Source organism: Danio rerio, chromosome 1, assembly GCF_049306965.1.
Source record: "Danio rerio strain Tuebingen ecotype United States chromosome 1, GRCz12tu, whole genome shotgun sequence".
Lineage (NCBI taxonomy): Eukaryota > Metazoa > Chordata > Actinopteri > Cypriniformes > Danionidae > Danio > Danio rerio.
In genome coordinates, this window is record NC_133176.1 from 15,600,776 (window position 1) to 15,618,719 (window position 17,944).

Genomic DNA, 17,944 nt, shown 5'->3' on the forward strand with positions numbered 1-17,944 from the left:
TCAAGGCACCCCAGCTGTACGGTCTGCTACGGCCTGAAGGTTTAGCTTCTGGTTTGATTGGAGATCAAGGTACTGACACTTCATGTTTAATATGCTTGCTTGTATTGAGTTTTCATATTGAATTTAAGTCATGTCTGTTTGTTTGTATACAGCTTTCATGTTTGCTTACATTTGGTTTAATTTTCTTTTGTATACAAAGCTCTTACGGTGTTCGGTGACATTGGAAAGAATGTTGCACTCAAAATAAATCATGAAAAAACACCAGTGAAATAATTCAATCCTTTATTGAACCAGGGAGCTACAAAAGGGACTGAGCTGAAAAGAAAATGAATGATCAAATTAATATTTTCCCAAAAACTTCCCAAAAATTTCAAAAAAGTTACTTTTTTTTAAAAAAAACATTTATAGTTTAAAATGATATATTGTCTGGGTTGGTTTTGTATATTCATTCATTCATTCGTTCGTTCATTCATTCATTTTCTTTTCGGCATGGTCTCTTTATTAGTCAGGGCTCGCCACAGTGGAATGAATCGCCAACTTATCCAGCATGTTTTACGCAGCAGATGCCCTTCTAGCTGCAACACAACATTGGTAAGGCATTGTATATATTTTTTTACGCTATAAAAAACCTTGTTAGTAAACTGCCAGTACATTTTTTGTTACTTTACAAAGTTCTCTATTATTTCAAACCAATAAAATGTCAATAAAAGTTTTTTTTTTAAACTTTAGAGTTGAATTTTCAACGTCAAAAGTCGACAGAGCTGAGATAAAGGTTCCATAATGCAAATCACAACCATAAATAAATGGAAAACACTTGTGAACCACAAAATATGCCCTTCCAGCCACAACTCAACACTGTAAAACCCCCATACACTCTTGCATTCACACTACAGCCAATTTAGCTTACGCAATTCACCCTCTTGTATACCGCACATCTTTGGACTATGGGGGAAACTGGAGCACTCAGAGGAAACCCACACGAACATGGGCGGGGAGAACATGCAAACTCCACACAGAAATGCCAACTGACCCAGCCGAGGCTTAAACCAGCGACCTTCTTGTTATGAGGTGATTGTGCTATCCACTGCGCCAACGTGACGCCTCTTTTAGAGGATATATATAGTTTATTTTATAGTACTGTGAGTTGCTCCTATAAACACTAAAATATAAACAGAAGTCATCCATTATTCATTGACTATGTTGGTCGATTCTAAAACCGACACTAGAAGAGGCATTAAGCGGACATCAGGGAGAGCTATTACTTCTGTTAATTGGCCAAGCGGGGCCAATAAACTCAAAATGGCTGATTTATTGACACGGCTGATTTATAAGTCCTTCACTGCTGCTAAGAGAAGCCTTCAATCCAAACTGTTTGACCTGTCAGAATATCGCATACTCACAATTGAGGACACACAGTGATGATGTACAACTTCAACCACTCAGAGGAGAGCTTGGAAAAGAACATTCAGTTCTTGATAGATAGAAACATGGCACGGCATGAAACGTTGCGCAGGCTATTCTGCAAACCGCGAAGAGGTTTTGCTCCTCTGGCTCTCAGGGACAGCGGACAGCAAGAGACCTCCGTGTCTCTCAGGCAAGTGACCCTTTGGCTCCAACGAGACCACAGACTCCAGAGAGTTGAAGCCCTCAGACACGAGAAAATCTGAACTACTGGTCAAAGAGCAAAAAAGGGAGACGGGGAACTGAGAGAATGTGTCTCTAATTAAAAGTGCCCTAGCTAGCTCTCCTCAGAATTCCATGGCCTAGTTTATTAAAGTGGGCATTGAGTTCTCTGTGTGCTACACCACACAGTCTGAGCACTGACCTACTAGTTTTGCACATAGCCCGAACAGAGAAATGGGGTGTATTCAAAAAACTGAAAAATGCTGTCTTTGCAGGTGTGATGAGGGCAACAATGCAGTTGCTTCAGAGTTTGGATGCTGAATGAAAGCATGATGTCTCACAAACACCAGACATATATATAATCAGAAGATTTTCACCTGCATCTGAAAACTGCCTTCACTGTAAAAAAGCTGGGTTTCACACAATCAATTAATGCTGAGACAACATGAAGGAATTAAGTTAATGTATTAGCATTTAAAAAAAATAAAAAGCAATTTAGTTGTACCAAAAGAAACTCAAGAACTGTGTTTTTATAGCTCATTTTAAACAAGTAGCTTGAACAAAGAGCAAAGGTTACTTACTTCTCGACTACCATTTATGTTGGCATGGAATAAACCTTGCAACCATTCTTTCTTTTCTATTGTGATGTACTGTATATCTGAGAGAAGCTGCTTCTTGACTAAAAAAATTATGTAGGACAGGACTTGATTTCGTTCATTGTGAACTGATTGGATCGTTCAATCCCCAGTGAACACATCATCGGAGAAGTGATGTCAAGGGAAGGAGAAGGAAATAGTACTATAAGTGGATGAATCATTTATGGTAAATTCAGCAACATCAAAAAGAAAAATCCAGTTTGATTTCATGCGGAGTTTAACCCTTAAACCCATGATTTGGGTCTTTGCCGACTTGGGACAGAATTTATTAATTATTCCCTTGTTCTTTTTTTTAGGCCAATCAAGTTATTATTACACGTAAATCCACCAGAGGCCGATGTAGATTGACTGACTGAATGACTGACTGACTGACCGTTCGACTGACCCACCCTCTTCCTTCCCTAAACCCAACCAGAAGTGTTTTCAAAAGCATCGATTGACCAGTGCCCACCCACTTCCCTAAAACCAACCAATAAAGGTTTCACAGGCACCGACTGACCAGCGCCCACCCCCTTTCCCTAAACCCAACCAATAGAGTTTTCAAAGGCACCAAACAACCAGCAAACACCCACTTCCCTAAACCCAACCAATAATGTTTTCAAAGGCACCGAACGACCATTGCCCTCCCTCTTCCCTAAACCCAACCAACAATTTTAGAAAGCAATCTAGAAAAAGAAAACCCCCTGCCTAATTTTTACCACATTTTCAGATTTTACCACAAACTCACACTGTTATTTACTTGTTTATTTAATTTTTAGGCTTCTGTTTTTGTTTAACCTGCTTTCTGGAACCGTTTTTCATTGGACTTGAACTCCGTCATTGTGACCAACTTCTCTCTGCATCTCAAGTCCGCCGATGTATATGGTGAACTAACTGGACAAACTGGTAACAGCGGGAAAGCCGTCCATACAGAGATAAGCTGGAATGGTGTCATACTACCCCGTATCGTTCATTTCAAAGACAAAATGCAGCCATACGTACTTCTGGCTACATAATTTGTGATCTCCAGAAATGTTTATACTGTACAGTAGGGCTACGTTTTCAGAATGAGCCTATGTTGGCTATTTTACGCCATCTGAGCATTGACCTGCTAGTTTTGCACATGAACAAATACAGAACGCTATCTATAAAAAATGTTGTCTCTGCAGGCATAATACAGACAATATTTTTTCAGATGCTGCAAAACAACAGCACAGTATAGCATAAACATCCTGCAACTGTATTTACTAAGAAGGTTCTATAATTGTATTTGTGTGTGCGAGGGTTAAACTAGGGCACAAGTGTGGCGTTCCACTTTCTTACAATCCTTTACTGCATCAGAATTTGTATAGATTCCGCGTTTGATTCATTTACTTGCTTCTTGACTATGAAGGCCAATTGTATACTTCTATGTGTGTGCGTACTGTATAGGCACGTATGAGGAGGTGCTGTCTGAGAAACCAGTGAGTCTATTTTTAGCTTTGCAGCACCACAGCCTCTCATGTGATTGTAGTCTCTCTCTCTCTCTCTCTCACCATGAGTGAATGACTCAACGCAGGTCAAGGAGATTCAGAGGTAGTGAACATTCGATCTTGAAAAGCAGCTCTGAAAAAGCTCACCTGAATTCTCAGTTAAATCCGCTTGTCAGTTAAATTATATTCAGAGATATTTCTATATTCCTGCCAGATTGTTCAATTGACCATCTTTTTGTGAAGGTATGAATCCATTATGAGTGAAAAATACACTAAATATGGCATATGCGGTCGACTGAACAGATTGCTCTGCCAAGCTGAATGGAATAAAACACCTCTGAAATGTGAAATGCTCTGCTCTAAAAATGCTTGCCGCAAAGAGAGTTAGATAATCATGTGTGATTTTTTATATATATATATAGATGGTGTGGAAATCAATACTTGAGACAATATTTTTTTTATTCCACAAAATTAGAGCTGCCAAAGTAAGACCCTGCAAAAGAACTGATATTACCGTGCACTCTTAATTCTATTAATAACAAATCGGTATGAAAACCAAGAATAATTACATTAAGCAGTGGTCCATTTATCTTTTTTAAATGTCAATAAAGATACCAAGTGACTAACAACCTTTTTGACTCCAGAGCCTCCCATTGTAATTTATTGGAGAACAGTAAGGATGTTGCATTTTTTTTTTTTAACTTAAAACATTCTTCTTTTGTTAAATTGTACTTTCTTCATTCAAAACATATTTATTCAATCATTAATTTTCCTTCGGCTTAGTGTCTTATTGTTCAGGGGTTGCCACAGCGGAATGAACCACCAACTATTCCAGCATATTTTTCACACTTTTTAGTTTATTCAATTCACCTATAGCGCATGTCTTTGGACTGTTGGGAAAACCGGAGCGCCCGGAGGAAACCCAGAAGAACTCGAGGAGAACATGCAAACTGCACACAGAAATGCCAACTGACCCAACTGGGACTCGAACCAGTGACCTTCTTGCTATGAGGTGACAGTGCTAACCACTGAGCCACCGTTCCACCTCTTAAAACATTTTATTAATATAGAATATATTAAAAATATGATAAACTATTCTAGATTAAGAAGCCTCATTTCTAATTTTTTTGTTTGTTGTTCTAATTATCTAAAACAATAAAGAAATGCACTTGACCAAAATTAAATAGCCATTTTTTTGTATTAAAGTCTGCATGAAATCGAAATGTTCCTATCTTATTTTTATATGTCTACTTAGTGTTTGTTACAAACGATGTATCTGTGCACTTCATTATGTTGTGAAAATTAATTTGCGCTCATAATCTTTTATCAAATACCATTACATTTCCTCCCCCACTCAAACTAATTTTCCTCACTGTTGGACACATGAACGCAATGCAGTGATGCAGTGGGTAGCACATTCGTCCCAGACAAAAAGGTTGCTGGTTCGAGCCTCGGCTGGGTCAGTTTCCACATTTCTGTGTGGAGTTTGCATGTTTTCCCCATGTTCGCGTAATTTCCTCTTGGTGCTCCGGTTCTGCCCAAAAACATGCGGTATAGGTGAATTGGGTAAGCTAAATTGTCGTAGTGTATGTGTGTGAATGAGTGTGTGTGGATGTTTCCCAGTGATGGGTTGCAGCTGGAAGGGCATCCGCTGCATAAAACATGTGCTGGATAAGTTGGCAGTTTATTCTACTGTGGCGACCCCGGATTAATAAAGGAAAGAACCTAAAAAGAAAATGAATGAATGAATGAATGAATGAATGAATGAATGAATGAATGAATGAATGAATGGTCACATGGAATGCCTTTAGGGAGGGGCTATCAGGGCGTGTCATGTTTCTGCCCTGATTTTGTTGGAGGACTGGCCATCCAGAGCCAGAGATATATACACACATATCAATGATCGGGAGTTTTCCTGGTGGTCAGTACGCAATTTTTTTTCATTTTTAAATTATCATTTTACATAATTTTTTTAGAATGATGGATAAGTGACCACACAGGCATTGCCGATAAAGAGCATGTGTTTGTGTGCATGGATGTGTATTATCCTCCCTCCTGTTAGATTTGATCTAATCCATATCCTAAAACACACCCCCTCTCATGCTTTCACTTCTAATTCTAACTGAGGGAACGATTCGCTTGTGAATGAATGTCTGTTATGAACGACTCGTGAACCATCGATTTCTCAGTGTGCGCATCAGTGTTGCCAACTATTTCCAATAAAAAGTAGCTAAAGCCTGCCTGAAAAGCAGCTAATTGTTGCCAGATTACGTCACGCACGAATTTGCATACCAGTGACATTATCACATAATATTTGACAAGCGTAAGCCCGTCATGTCTCTACTCTTCGAGGCACCGTGTATTCTATAAAAAAATTACATCCAGATGAACAATAAATAGGTTCTTGTTAACATATCACTTTGTGTGATGACGTCATTGCATAATCAAAACTACATTTTTATGTAGTATACAAAATAATTAATGTTTTCTCAAACTGACTGGCCATCTCAGTAAAAACATTATTTGTAATATGTCCATTTAGATTTGTATTAAAAATCTAGTTGACTTATTGTTAAAGCAATACGAACAGTTCCATTCTTTTAAACAATCACAGCTTGTGTACTTACTCTTTTTAACTTGTGAAATTAACACATTTGTGAAAGTGACAACAATTATAGCACTATTGGAATGTATTGCTACCTAAATTACCAACAATTATATGTTAACAAATAGCAGTAAATTAACAGTTGTGAAAAACAATCTGAGCTAGCAATGTACTCTACTGAGTGAAGCCTGTAGACACTGCTCTTTTAAGTCACTTTTTAAAAATTACTAAAAGTAGCTGAATGAATGTCTAAAACTGCTAAATTTGTTGTTAGGTGCTTGCTGAAAAAAAAAGTTATGAAGGGTAGTATGAAAAGCTGCTAAATCTAGCAACAAAATTGCTAATTTGGCAACACTGGTGCACATCCACATTTCTGATCTAAATAAAATATAACATTTGAAATATTCCATAATTTAGTTACTTCAATGACAATAATACAAGTTTCCGGCACCGCAACATCTTATTGTCATATTTCATTTACATTATCTACTGATTCTATTCAGCAAAACTAGCATAAGCCTAGTATTTAGTGCAAGTTGCTGCTACTTTGGCTTATGGTCAGTGCAATAAGAGATAGTATTATCATCAATAACGTTACCTGTTTCAAGAGTTCCCACTTAGATATGCTTGGCATTTATAGCAGGTTTGGCATGCTGTCCCGGGAGAGAACCCTGAGCTCGGAGATATTTGAGCCCAGGGCTCCCGCCCGGTCTAGAAGCATATCAGGAGAACCAAGATCAGGTAGGTCTCAATCTCTCCCCCTTTAGAAGGGGAGAAAAAGGAGGAGATGGGGTGGAAGGGGGGATTCTTCCAAAACGAAGATTGAGCAATAAGGAGAAAGTGATCCATTTATATTTAGCTAGGATCATACTGATTGGATTATTACTGATTACGGATGAGTGGCCAGCGGTGCACAATCATATCACGTGCTTCTCTTGAAATTAGTTTATGAAACTTCACTTAGCGCAAAAATTTGTAACATACAAAAATGTAAATTATGTTTTTTTTTTGTTTGTTTGTTCGCTCTTTACTATACCCGTACACAGCGCAAAAGTTCAGCATCGTCACATTGGCTTTAGACTTGACTATAGTGCAGTTGAATGACATTTGTCCTGGGAGCACTGTACAAATGTGGCGGCACTATTGACGCATGCTTAGGGTCTGTATGCGATATCTAGTGAACATATCTATGGTCCATTTATCAATCTTCTTTAATTTTGCTAGTAACACCCATTTTCCAACTATTCAATCAGTTCCCAAAGGACAAAATCATGTACCACCCTACTTTATTCCCTAATTTTAGGACCGTTTCAATTGGATGTTCATCACAATATGGGAAAAAAGGACAATCTTATCTTACGTTTTATGCCGACTTTAATGAAATTGAACATATATAAATATAAAGACAAAAATTCATATCCCATAAAACAGTGTCTCTCAGTTTTATGGAAGCAATGATTATAAATGAGGTGAAAAACAGCTCCTCAATACTCAGGAGTACTAAATGAGGACAGATAAAGTCAGAAAGATCTGTTTTCCCCCCTCAGTAATCTCCACCATCAAGAGACTCAATCGTAACAAACTAGCAGATTTTTTCTTTCAGCGTTCATCTGGTATAACACAAACACATACATGAGCACCATCAACATGGACAATGACCATCTGGTGGTTTTGTCAGACTGCATTTCTGCTCTCGCATCCTCTCCCTTTCCTTTATCAACTCCAACACCATCCTCCTTCTTGCTGTTCTTTTCTCTATTTAGTTGCCTCCGTTCTTGTGCATGGCATTTGTCTTATGTAATATGCAATCTGTACTCGGCTTGTCTGTTGACCTCTCTTTTGCCTGTTATCTTAGTTCAGTTCTGTTGTTTATCCTCCTGTCTTTTTCTATTTTTATGCTAAATAAATCTGATTAATCAGTATCTGCCATTTTGTAAAAAGCTTTATAAGTAACAGATCTCAACATCTAAACACAAAGATGCATTTACTTGAGAAACAAAATGTGTATGATGATATTAAAATGTTTATTTTAAAACATAATATTCTGAGGATAATGGAAGTGGATTTGTTTTAGTTTTAATGTCAGATCGCTTCTTTATTCTCTCTAAACTTAGAGCTGTGAGAAGACATGTTTTCGCTGCTAACAAACACATTTCTGGTTTGGTGTTTATGATGAGTGCTTTATAGGTATACTGAAATAGGTTAGGAAACACCACTTAACAGCGAAAATAGACAAGTGAAAATATCACCAAACATACACATCTCAAAAAAGCAGCTTCTCACAAAGTAAAAACTGACAAAAGTATTTTTTTTTTTTATCTGATTTTATAAGTTATATTTTCAGATGATTAAGTTTAACTACACAAGTAAGGTTAATCAGACAAATTATAAAAGTGTTTTGGGTGTCACGGTGGTACATTGGGTACAGAGAAAGAAAAGTCGGTTCAAGCCTCAGCTGTATCAGTTGACAATTTTGGGCGGAGTTTGTATGTTCTCCCTGTGTTTGTGAGGGTTTCCTCTGGGTGATTCCTTCACAATCCAAAGACATGTGGTACAGGTGAATTGGGTGAGCTTAATTCTCCATAGTGTATGTGTGTTATTGAGTGTGTATGGATGTTTTCCAGTGATGGTTTGCAGCTGGAAGGGCATCCTCTGCATAAAACATATGCTGTATAAGTTGGTGGTTCATTACACTGTGGCAACCCCAGATTAATAAAGTGACTAAGCCAAAAAGAAAATGAATGAATGGATGAATGCATGAATGAATGAATGAATGAATGAATGAATGAATGAATGAACAAGTAAATTTGTATTCCGCTATGGCACCACTTCACAATTTTAGTTTTCAATTTTAGTTTCTTACTTTTCACATTTTGTTTTTCAGGGGGAATAAAAAGATTATGCAGTTTTTATCTGCTGAAATTCGCATCCGTTTTATATCAAAAACTGTAAAATGGTGTACTTTTGTTAAAGTAAGAAATGAGTTCCATTCTATACACCAAGGTCCCTCACCACTGATGAATATGAAATAGGACATAATACTTGACTCACATACTGATTTTAATCCTACTATATAGTAGAAAAGCTCATTTAGATGCTAAAAGTTTATTTTAAGAGTTCACACTTAACTGATGATTGATTATAAAGGGCATTTGGCACGCTGTCCCTGGAGAGAGCCCTGAGCTCATAAGATCCTCAGGCCCAGTGCTCCCTCCTGTTGCAGGGCAAGAGGAGAGTTTGAGCTCAGGTAGGTCTCAAAAACTCTCCTGCTGTAGTAGCTAATGAACAGCTGTAAGGCGACACTGCTAACCACTGGGCCACTATGCCACCCATCTAAGAAAGGAGGAGGAGTAGGGGTGGAAGGGGAGTTCTTCAAAACGAAAATGGCTGTACAATGGAACTTAGGGTATTTATACTGACTAAGGAACATCAGCATGACCAGCTATGTTCAATCATAAGCTTGTGATCCTCTTGAAATGTTTATGAACAAACCACATATTCCTAAAAAAATAAAATAGTTTTGTTTGTTTTTTTAAAGATTTTTTTAAACATTTATAAGATATTAAACAAAACTGTGCAATATAAATAAAAAAAGAAAAAAATGTACAGAATAATTGACAATAACCCCCAGCCCTCCACCCTCACAAAAAACTTATAAAACTTTAAAATAGCTTAGAATGCTAAATTACCAAGAGTCTTAGATAGGCCCTTATGTGATTTCATCTTTTTTCTGTAAAGTTTCAAGACGTAGTTGTTCCATTAAATGACATAAAGCAACTCGTTCAACAATCTCTTGTAACAGGGAGCCTTTAGAGATTTTGAATTAAGTAAGATGATCTTTTTAGTTGTAATCATGCCAAACATCAGGGCTTGCTGTTGGGTTAACAGAAAGGTGTCCATTAAATTAAAATAATCAAAAAAATAGCCAAATTGTTATCAGGTTGGATGTTGGTTCCATAAGCACTGGAAAACAATTCAGCCAAAATAGTTCTTTATGTTACTATATGTTAGTTCTTTAGAACTATAGTCAAAATAGTTCTTTATTTATTTTTTTAATAGATCATTTCTTATTATAAAACTCTTACTCATTTATGCACAAAATAAAGGTTATTTTTGGGAAAAGGTAGAGCCTTAAAGAAGATTATACAACTTTAATCAGCAGAGAACCCCAGTTTACAATGGAAAATAGATCTTTAGATCAAATGTTTCTCGCACTATAGAAAATCGTTGTTACTAAAATGCTCTTGACTAAAATATTCTTTGGGAAACCAAATATACAGTAGTTCTTCTATGACGTCACTGCCAAAACTCCTTTTGGAAGTTTTATTTTAAGAAGTGTGGTCAGTTTGGAGATTTTGCTTTATTTGCATTAGTAAAAAATATCAATTTCCCCTCCACTGAACTGAATTCTCAAAACAAGAAGAACCTTGTATTGACTTTATCTTGTCTGTTGGGAATTGATTAGATTGTTAGTTCATTGTCATCTGCTATTGGACAACTCATGTGAGTGACGGGTTGTTCCGTTCTCAAACTAGTAAACGTGTCATCAGAGAAAAGTAGAGACGTCACTATTACAAGAGGGAGGTTATTTTAATGAAAGATTACAAGTGCAAATTTTTGGCTGTGTTTGTTTAATGTTGAGATGCAAAAATAAATATTTTAAAAACAAAAATGTAAATTCAGTAGATGTAAATCATTTATATATTTTTCATGGCTCATACTAAATGCAGCTGCCAGAGTTCTTACCAGGTCTAGAAAATATGACCATATCACCCCTCCTTACACTGGCTGCCTGTTAAGTTCGGTGTTGATTATAAAACATTGCTTCTTACCAATAAAGCTTTAAATAATCGAGCTCCAGTTTATCTAATCAACCTTCTGTCTTGCTACAACCCAACCCACTCTTTAAGATCTCAAAACTCAGGGTATCTGGTAGCACCCAGAATAGCAAAGTTTATTAAAGGAGGTCGAGCCTTCTCATTTATGGCTCCTAAACTCTGGAATAGCCTTCCCGATAATATCAGAGGCTCAGACACACTCTCTCAGTTCAAATCTAGATTAAAGACCTATCTTTTTAGTAAAGCATACATACACACAATGCACACATAACAGTATGATGCATGAGTGTGCTACATGCAGGTGAGTAGGCTTGACAACCTCCTGTTGGACACACCCGTTCTGTCTTAATGCACCAGACATTTTGTTAGAAATGCTTATAGCAGAGGTGGGCAAACTACGGCCCACAGGCCATATGCGGCCCGCTGAACACTTTCATCCAGCCCACGAGGGAGTTATTAAAATGCTGTTTTAATGTGTTCATTTTATTTTTATTATTACTATTATTATTGTTATTATTATTATTGTTTATAAGGGATTATTTTGATGTTTTATGATGAACGATAAGTAAATATAAACAGCAGTGCAAATTAATTTGACTTGTAAATTTGACTCAATAATAACTATTTTAAAAATCTGTTTTGTATTAATGTGACATGTTTCTGTCAGATATTACGTCTGATGCATACTGCCACTAAAAATAAATTTTATTTTTTTTAAAGGATTTGACATGTGGCCCTTCACTTGGTTTGCAAAACTTGATGTGGCCCTCGGGTCTAAAAAGTTTGCCCACCACTGACTTATAGGCTTTAAATGTTTGCTTCTATGTTTGGTAATATAACTCCTAATTTCATTAAGAGCGCTTAATTTTTCACATTGACATTTAATATCTCTTGTTTAAATACATTATGAACAGCAGCTACGCTAATTATTTTCTTTGTTCTCTATTTCCCCCTGGGGATGCCCATGCCAGGCTTCTAGAGACTGTTCAATGGCATTGATAGGATCCAAGACCTGTTATGAGATGGTGCCAACCATCTTCGAGGACAACAAGTTACAAATGTCTGTTTATAATAAATTATATTTGATTGTAACTTTAACTAAAGTGCACCTTTTGTAAAGCTGCTTTGAAACAATAATTATTGTAAACACGCTATACAAATAAATTTGAATTGAATTAAATTAAATTATATTTAAAAAAAAGTATATCAAATAATTATTTACAGTGCAGTTTTCAATGGAATACATATATATTAAAATTCATTCATTCATTCATTTTCTTTTCGGCTTAGTCCCTTTATTAATCTAGGGTCGCCACAGTGTAATGAACCACCAACTTATACAGCATATGTTTTATACAGCAAATGCCCTTCCAGCTGCAACCCATCAATGGAAAACATCCATACACACTCATACACTACGGACAATTTAGCCTACCCAATTCACCAGTAGTGTACCGCATGTCTTTGGATTGTGGGGGAACCTGGACAAAACCTACGCAAACATGGGGACAACATGCAAACTCCACACAGAAACGCCAACTGACTCAGCTGAGGCGACAGCACTACCAACTGCACCACCAGGTCGCCTATATTGAAATTCCAAGAGTTATAATGAAAACCATCAGGATATTTGCCTGTCAGTAATCACCTCGCCTCCTTAAATGTCACCCTTTGCTCTGCATTAATCTCGGACTGGAGGTCATGATCCCACTAGCGAGGAAGCAGCTAGTGTCAGTGTGTGTGCACGTGAGGGTCTGTGTGCAGTGGCATTTATATACATGCGTGTGCTCATGGTATTGCAGTTCCTGGGCTTATCACAGAAAGAGGTTAAGACCATCTCTACAGTAAACAGCATCCAGTGCAGCAGAGCACTGCAGTCCTCCACCAGTATGACAGAGAGAGTATTAACACAACATACACTGCCACACCACCCAATGCTGTATTTTTGGAAACGCTATCCCAGCATGCACCAGTGCACTGATACTGATCCCGGAATCTAGGTGTCCATTTCAATCCCACTGTGCACAAAGGGAGGGGGTGGAGGGGTGTAATTCAATCCTAATGATCCAGAAAATAATCTCATTTTCCCTTCCCAAATCCACACTTTGGGAAAGGAAACTTTAAAGCCAAAAGACAGAATAGTTGCAGAGAAAAAGGTAGCCGTAGGATTGGCTCTGAGCAGGAGAGATGCTGTGTGAGGTGCAAAATGATTGGCTGTGCTGAAAGTGGGAAGGAGGCCGATTGGTTGTTTTGCCCTATAGCGGCTGAGCCCGCAGGCAAACAGGCCAACAGCAACAATTACACTGACGGATCTGAAAGAACTGGGTCGCTCTATGCCCACATATTCCAACAGGGGATAAGACCAGCCAAAGCCTTTGAAAGCACACACACATACATATATATATAAATATGAACCCATGATCTATTACCTTGGTTTTATACACAGTATGTATAGTAATAATATCTTTATATTTACTTATTTATCTTTCCGTTAAGTCATTTACATTTAGTCATTTAGCAGACGCTTTTATCCAAAGCGACTAACAAATGAGGACAAGGAAGCAATTTACACAACTATAAGAGCAACAATGAATAAGTGCTATAGGCAAGTTTCAGGTATGTAAAGAAAGTGTAAGAAGCAAAACATTAGTAATTTTTTTTTATAATGTAGTTAGTGGAGGAGTCAGAGAGGGAATTACATATTAGTAAGGAAAGTGGAGACTAAATAGTTGAGTTTTTAGTCGTTTTTTGAAGACTTCCGTTCTGATGCAGTTAGGGAGTTCACTCCACCAACTGAGCAGTCTGAGCGTGAGAGTTCGGGAAAGTGATTTCTTCCCTCTTTGGGATGGAACGACTAGGCGACGTTCATTCACAGAACGCAAGTTTCTGGAGGGCCTATAAATCTGCAGAAGTGAGAGCAGATAAGAAGGGGCGCAGCCAGAAATCACTTTGTAAGCCAATATCAGAGCTTTGAATTTGATGCGAGCAACAACTGGCAGCCAGTGCAAACGGATGAGTAGCGGAGTGACATGTGCTCGTTTAGGTTCATGCTAAGTGCTAATGATCATTCATTACCTGTTGATTACTAGAGATCAGTCTTTAGTTAATATTTTTATAGGCACAATACTAGATTATTCCTTAGTTAGTGGTATTTTTAAAGGTAAAATACTAGAGATTATTCCTTAGTTAACGTTTTTAAAGATAAAATACTAGAGATTATTATTGATTTACTGGTATGTTTAAAGGTAAATTGCTAGAGATTATTCCTTAGTTCAATGGTTCTCAAAGTGGGAGTCGGGACCCCCCGAGGGGTCACGGGACAATGAAGGGGGGTCGCCTGATGATTTCCAAAAATCAATTTATTTTTATTAAACCATAAGAATTACCATATTTTATCCATAACCTACAGAAGAGAAAAAAATAGTCGTTTATACCATATAGTTACTATAGTAGCTTATAGTTACTACTTCTATTGGATTGCAACCCCTGGGGTAATTACATTATATTAAAGACACAGCAAAAGTGTCAGATGCAGCAGATTTCATAACACCTGGTAAAACTTTGTTGCCCATTTACAGCTCTCATACATTAAAAAATTAAAAGAAGAATAGACTTGGGTCCATTGGTGTGTGTGATCCATTGCATGCAAGGTTTCTGTATTTATAACCACCTCAATATTATATATTATATATTGGGGGTCGCGACTCACTGGCATTGTCATTTTGGGAGTCGCAGCCTGAAAAGTTTGGGAACCCCTGCCTTAGTTAATGGTATTTTTAAATGGTAAAATACTGGAAATTAGTCCTTAGTGTTATTTTTAAAGGTAAATTGCTAGAGACTGTTTCTTAGTGGGATTATGAAAGGTAAAATACAAGAGATTATTCCTTAGTTAATAGTTTTAAAGATAAAATACTAGTGATTATTATTTAGTTACTGGTATTTTTTAAAGGTAAAATACTTGACATTCCTTATTGTAAATTTTTAAAGGTACAAAGGTAAAAAAGGTACCTTAATTTTAAAGGTACCTTCATTTGTAAAGGTACAAATAATTATTGTAAATTATTTTAAAGGTACAATACTAGAATACCTCAAATTAGCAATGCGCCAACACCTTTTTCCTAGACCGGAACACCCATGAGTCCACAAAGTGGCGCAAATGAATTTGCTATTTAAACAATGTGAAGGAAAATGAAAAATTAAGGTTGCGCTGGTCTAAAAATAGCAACACGTCGCGGGTGTATGATAGGGTCTATAGTGTTTTAATACTAAATGTTTGCACCTTGACAATTCGAATTAGACTTAATTAAATCTAAAAAAATATGGCTCACTTGGTTATTTCAATATCATTAAATAAATAAATGATTTAAAATCATAGCTAATAAATAATAGCATTTTTCTGGTAAAATTTTATAAAGATACATCGTTATCAAGCCTGATCTCATGAGAAAACGTAAGTCTTTTACGTTTTGTCAGTGTAGTGATTAATTCCTATGAATTTGTACAGTTCAGTCGTACGAAATTGTAAGATTTTAAAAAAGAGGCGTGGCACCCAACCCCACCCCTAATCCCGTCCGTCATTGGGTGATGAGCAAGTTGTACTAAATTGTATGAATAAGATCGTACAAATTTATACACATTAGCCACTTAATCAAAAAGTTGCGAATTGCTGTGAGATTGCATTGCGTTATCTCAATACTCAACAACAATATCGCATATTTGTCCAGTATTGTACAGCCCCAGTTTACAATGAATATTACTAATATATTTTAAAAAGAGATTTCGTATATCCCCTTGTGGAAATGGAAAATACACTGGTATGTAAAACAAATAAGTATTAGTAGCATGAAAACAGACACTAGCGAGTTATACTGATGAAATAATGGCTTGACATACACAGGCACTCAAAGCCCTTAATCCAGACTCATTCATCCACAGTTTTTCAGACTGATATGTGGATGTATGTGATTCTCGAACATATAATCCCTTCAGCTTCTTCACAGCTCCACTTAGACACAAGCAAACGTTACGTCAGAACACACGCACGGAGCTCCAGATGAGACCCAGATGCAAAGTCTATCCCGGTTTAACCGGATGTGCAGCAGAACGTTGCCATGTTCGGCTTCACTAGATGCTCCACTGCCTGTATTCAAACCTGCCCCGCACCTGACAGGAGCCCACTAAATAAAAATCACCTACCCCTGGCGGACAGCTTCTTTGTGTTGATGATTTTGGCCGCATACTCTTGGCCGGATGATATCTTCACGCATCGCCTCACGACAGAGAACGCGCCCCTGAAGAAGAGGGAAAAAAGAGAAGACAGTGAGGGAAAAAATGGGCACGAGGCCCTGATGCCGAACAGATAGAGCATATGGCATGGAGAGCAGAATCTGTGCCATGACGGAGGCACAGCCTGAGCACTTCCAAGGTTACACAACTACCATTTTCCACGGTTGTTTGTCCGTGTGTGTTTGATGAGCGTGTGTGGGTGTTTTAAAATTGCTTAGCATATTCGCTGAACACATGCACACACCAAATCTGTCGATGTGCTTGTAAGAAATGAGGGGGTTAATTATGTATCACCTTAAATGTGCTTTTGTTCTTCTGATATGTAGAATGAGGCAATGCGTATATTTATTTATTTTTTTGTAAATATGTAGAATTGCTTCAAATTAATTGTCATTAATGTGTACAGACATTTATGATTAAATAAATCATAGCGTACACTTACAGTATTTTGATGATACATGAATTTACATTGTACTTATGTTTAATACTACCTACAGATGTAAATACCTGTAATTTCTGTAAATATGACTTTGATTACATGGTTTACCCAAACCCTAGCTCTTAAACAACTCTTAAACGTCCTCATACCACTAAACCTGTTATTAGCCTTGGCTGTATTTAACGTCAAGAGCAACAAAAAACACTTGCAATCAAGCATGAACACAAATACATGTGTATGTGTACATATAAATCTTTTCAGATAAGTACATAGTAATTCAATTTAAATATTAAGTAATCCACCTAATATAAAGAGTAAAAGAAAAAACGTGACCTTTTACTATAAATACTTACTGTAAAAACAAAGACAAACCAGCAGACCGAGGAACAGCTTTTCCCCCAGAGCTGTCTCCCTTTTGAACTCTGCCTCCACTGACTGTTTTGCCCTCTCATACACCCCCACACTCTCCTCATAACTTATACTCCCCATAATCACTGCACTATTTAATATTTGCACATTTAAAAAATATCTCCTTACACTACATTGCACTGATTCATTAAATTAATTTTGAATTGTAAATTACCCACAGTACATACATTTGTAATTATGTTCATATTTATCTGATTATTAATAGCAACCTGTACCTATCTATTGTTTATTTCTGTTCATAGCTAATACAACCTGTTTATAAAGCACATTCATCTGTAAATATCACCATATAACTGCACTTTATAGCTTCTATATCCTATATTTGCGCTCCTACATTGCACTCCTGCTTAGACCTAAACTGCATTGTATGTTGCCTTGTACTTGTACATGTGTAATGACAATAAAGTTAAATCTAATCTAATCTAATCTAAATATGTACACTCTCGGAAATAAAGGTACGCAAGCTGTCACTGGGCTTGTACCTTTTCAAAAGGTAAACATTTGTACTTAAAGGGTACATATTGGTACCTCAAAAGTATATATTAGTACCTAAAGAATTTAAGAGGAACTCTTTTGTACTATTTAGAAACTAATATGTACCCCAGGGATATTAATAT

The 17,944-nt window shown here is 37.0% G+C and overlaps 1 protein-coding gene and 1 long non-coding RNA gene across 27 annotated transcripts in view; both read right to left on the reverse strand.

Annotated features, from left to right (window-relative positions):
- camk2d2 (calcium/calmodulin-dependent protein kinase (CaM kinase) II delta 2) overlaps positions 1-17,944 on the reverse strand; it is a 71,614-nt gene that overhangs the window by 51,326 nt on the left and 2,344 nt on the right. For all 26 annotated transcript variants that reach the window (XR_012398563.1, XR_012398577.1, XR_012398534.1 and 23 more), the window contains 1 exon segment: positions 16,370-16,464. Coding sequence is in view for 19 of the 26 variants with exons in the window: in XM_005159836.6 (XP_005159893.1) it covers positions 16,370-16,464 (95 nt within the window). In the remaining 7 variants the exon portion in view is untranslated.
- Positions 4,454-15,416, reverse strand: LOC141385205 (uncharacterized). The gene is made up of 3 exons (XR_012405552.1): positions 15,217-15,416; positions 12,505-15,181; positions 4,454-4,556 (listed from the first exon to the last, which is right to left on the reverse strand). It is a non-coding gene; the product is annotated as an uncharacterized lncRNA (long non-coding RNA).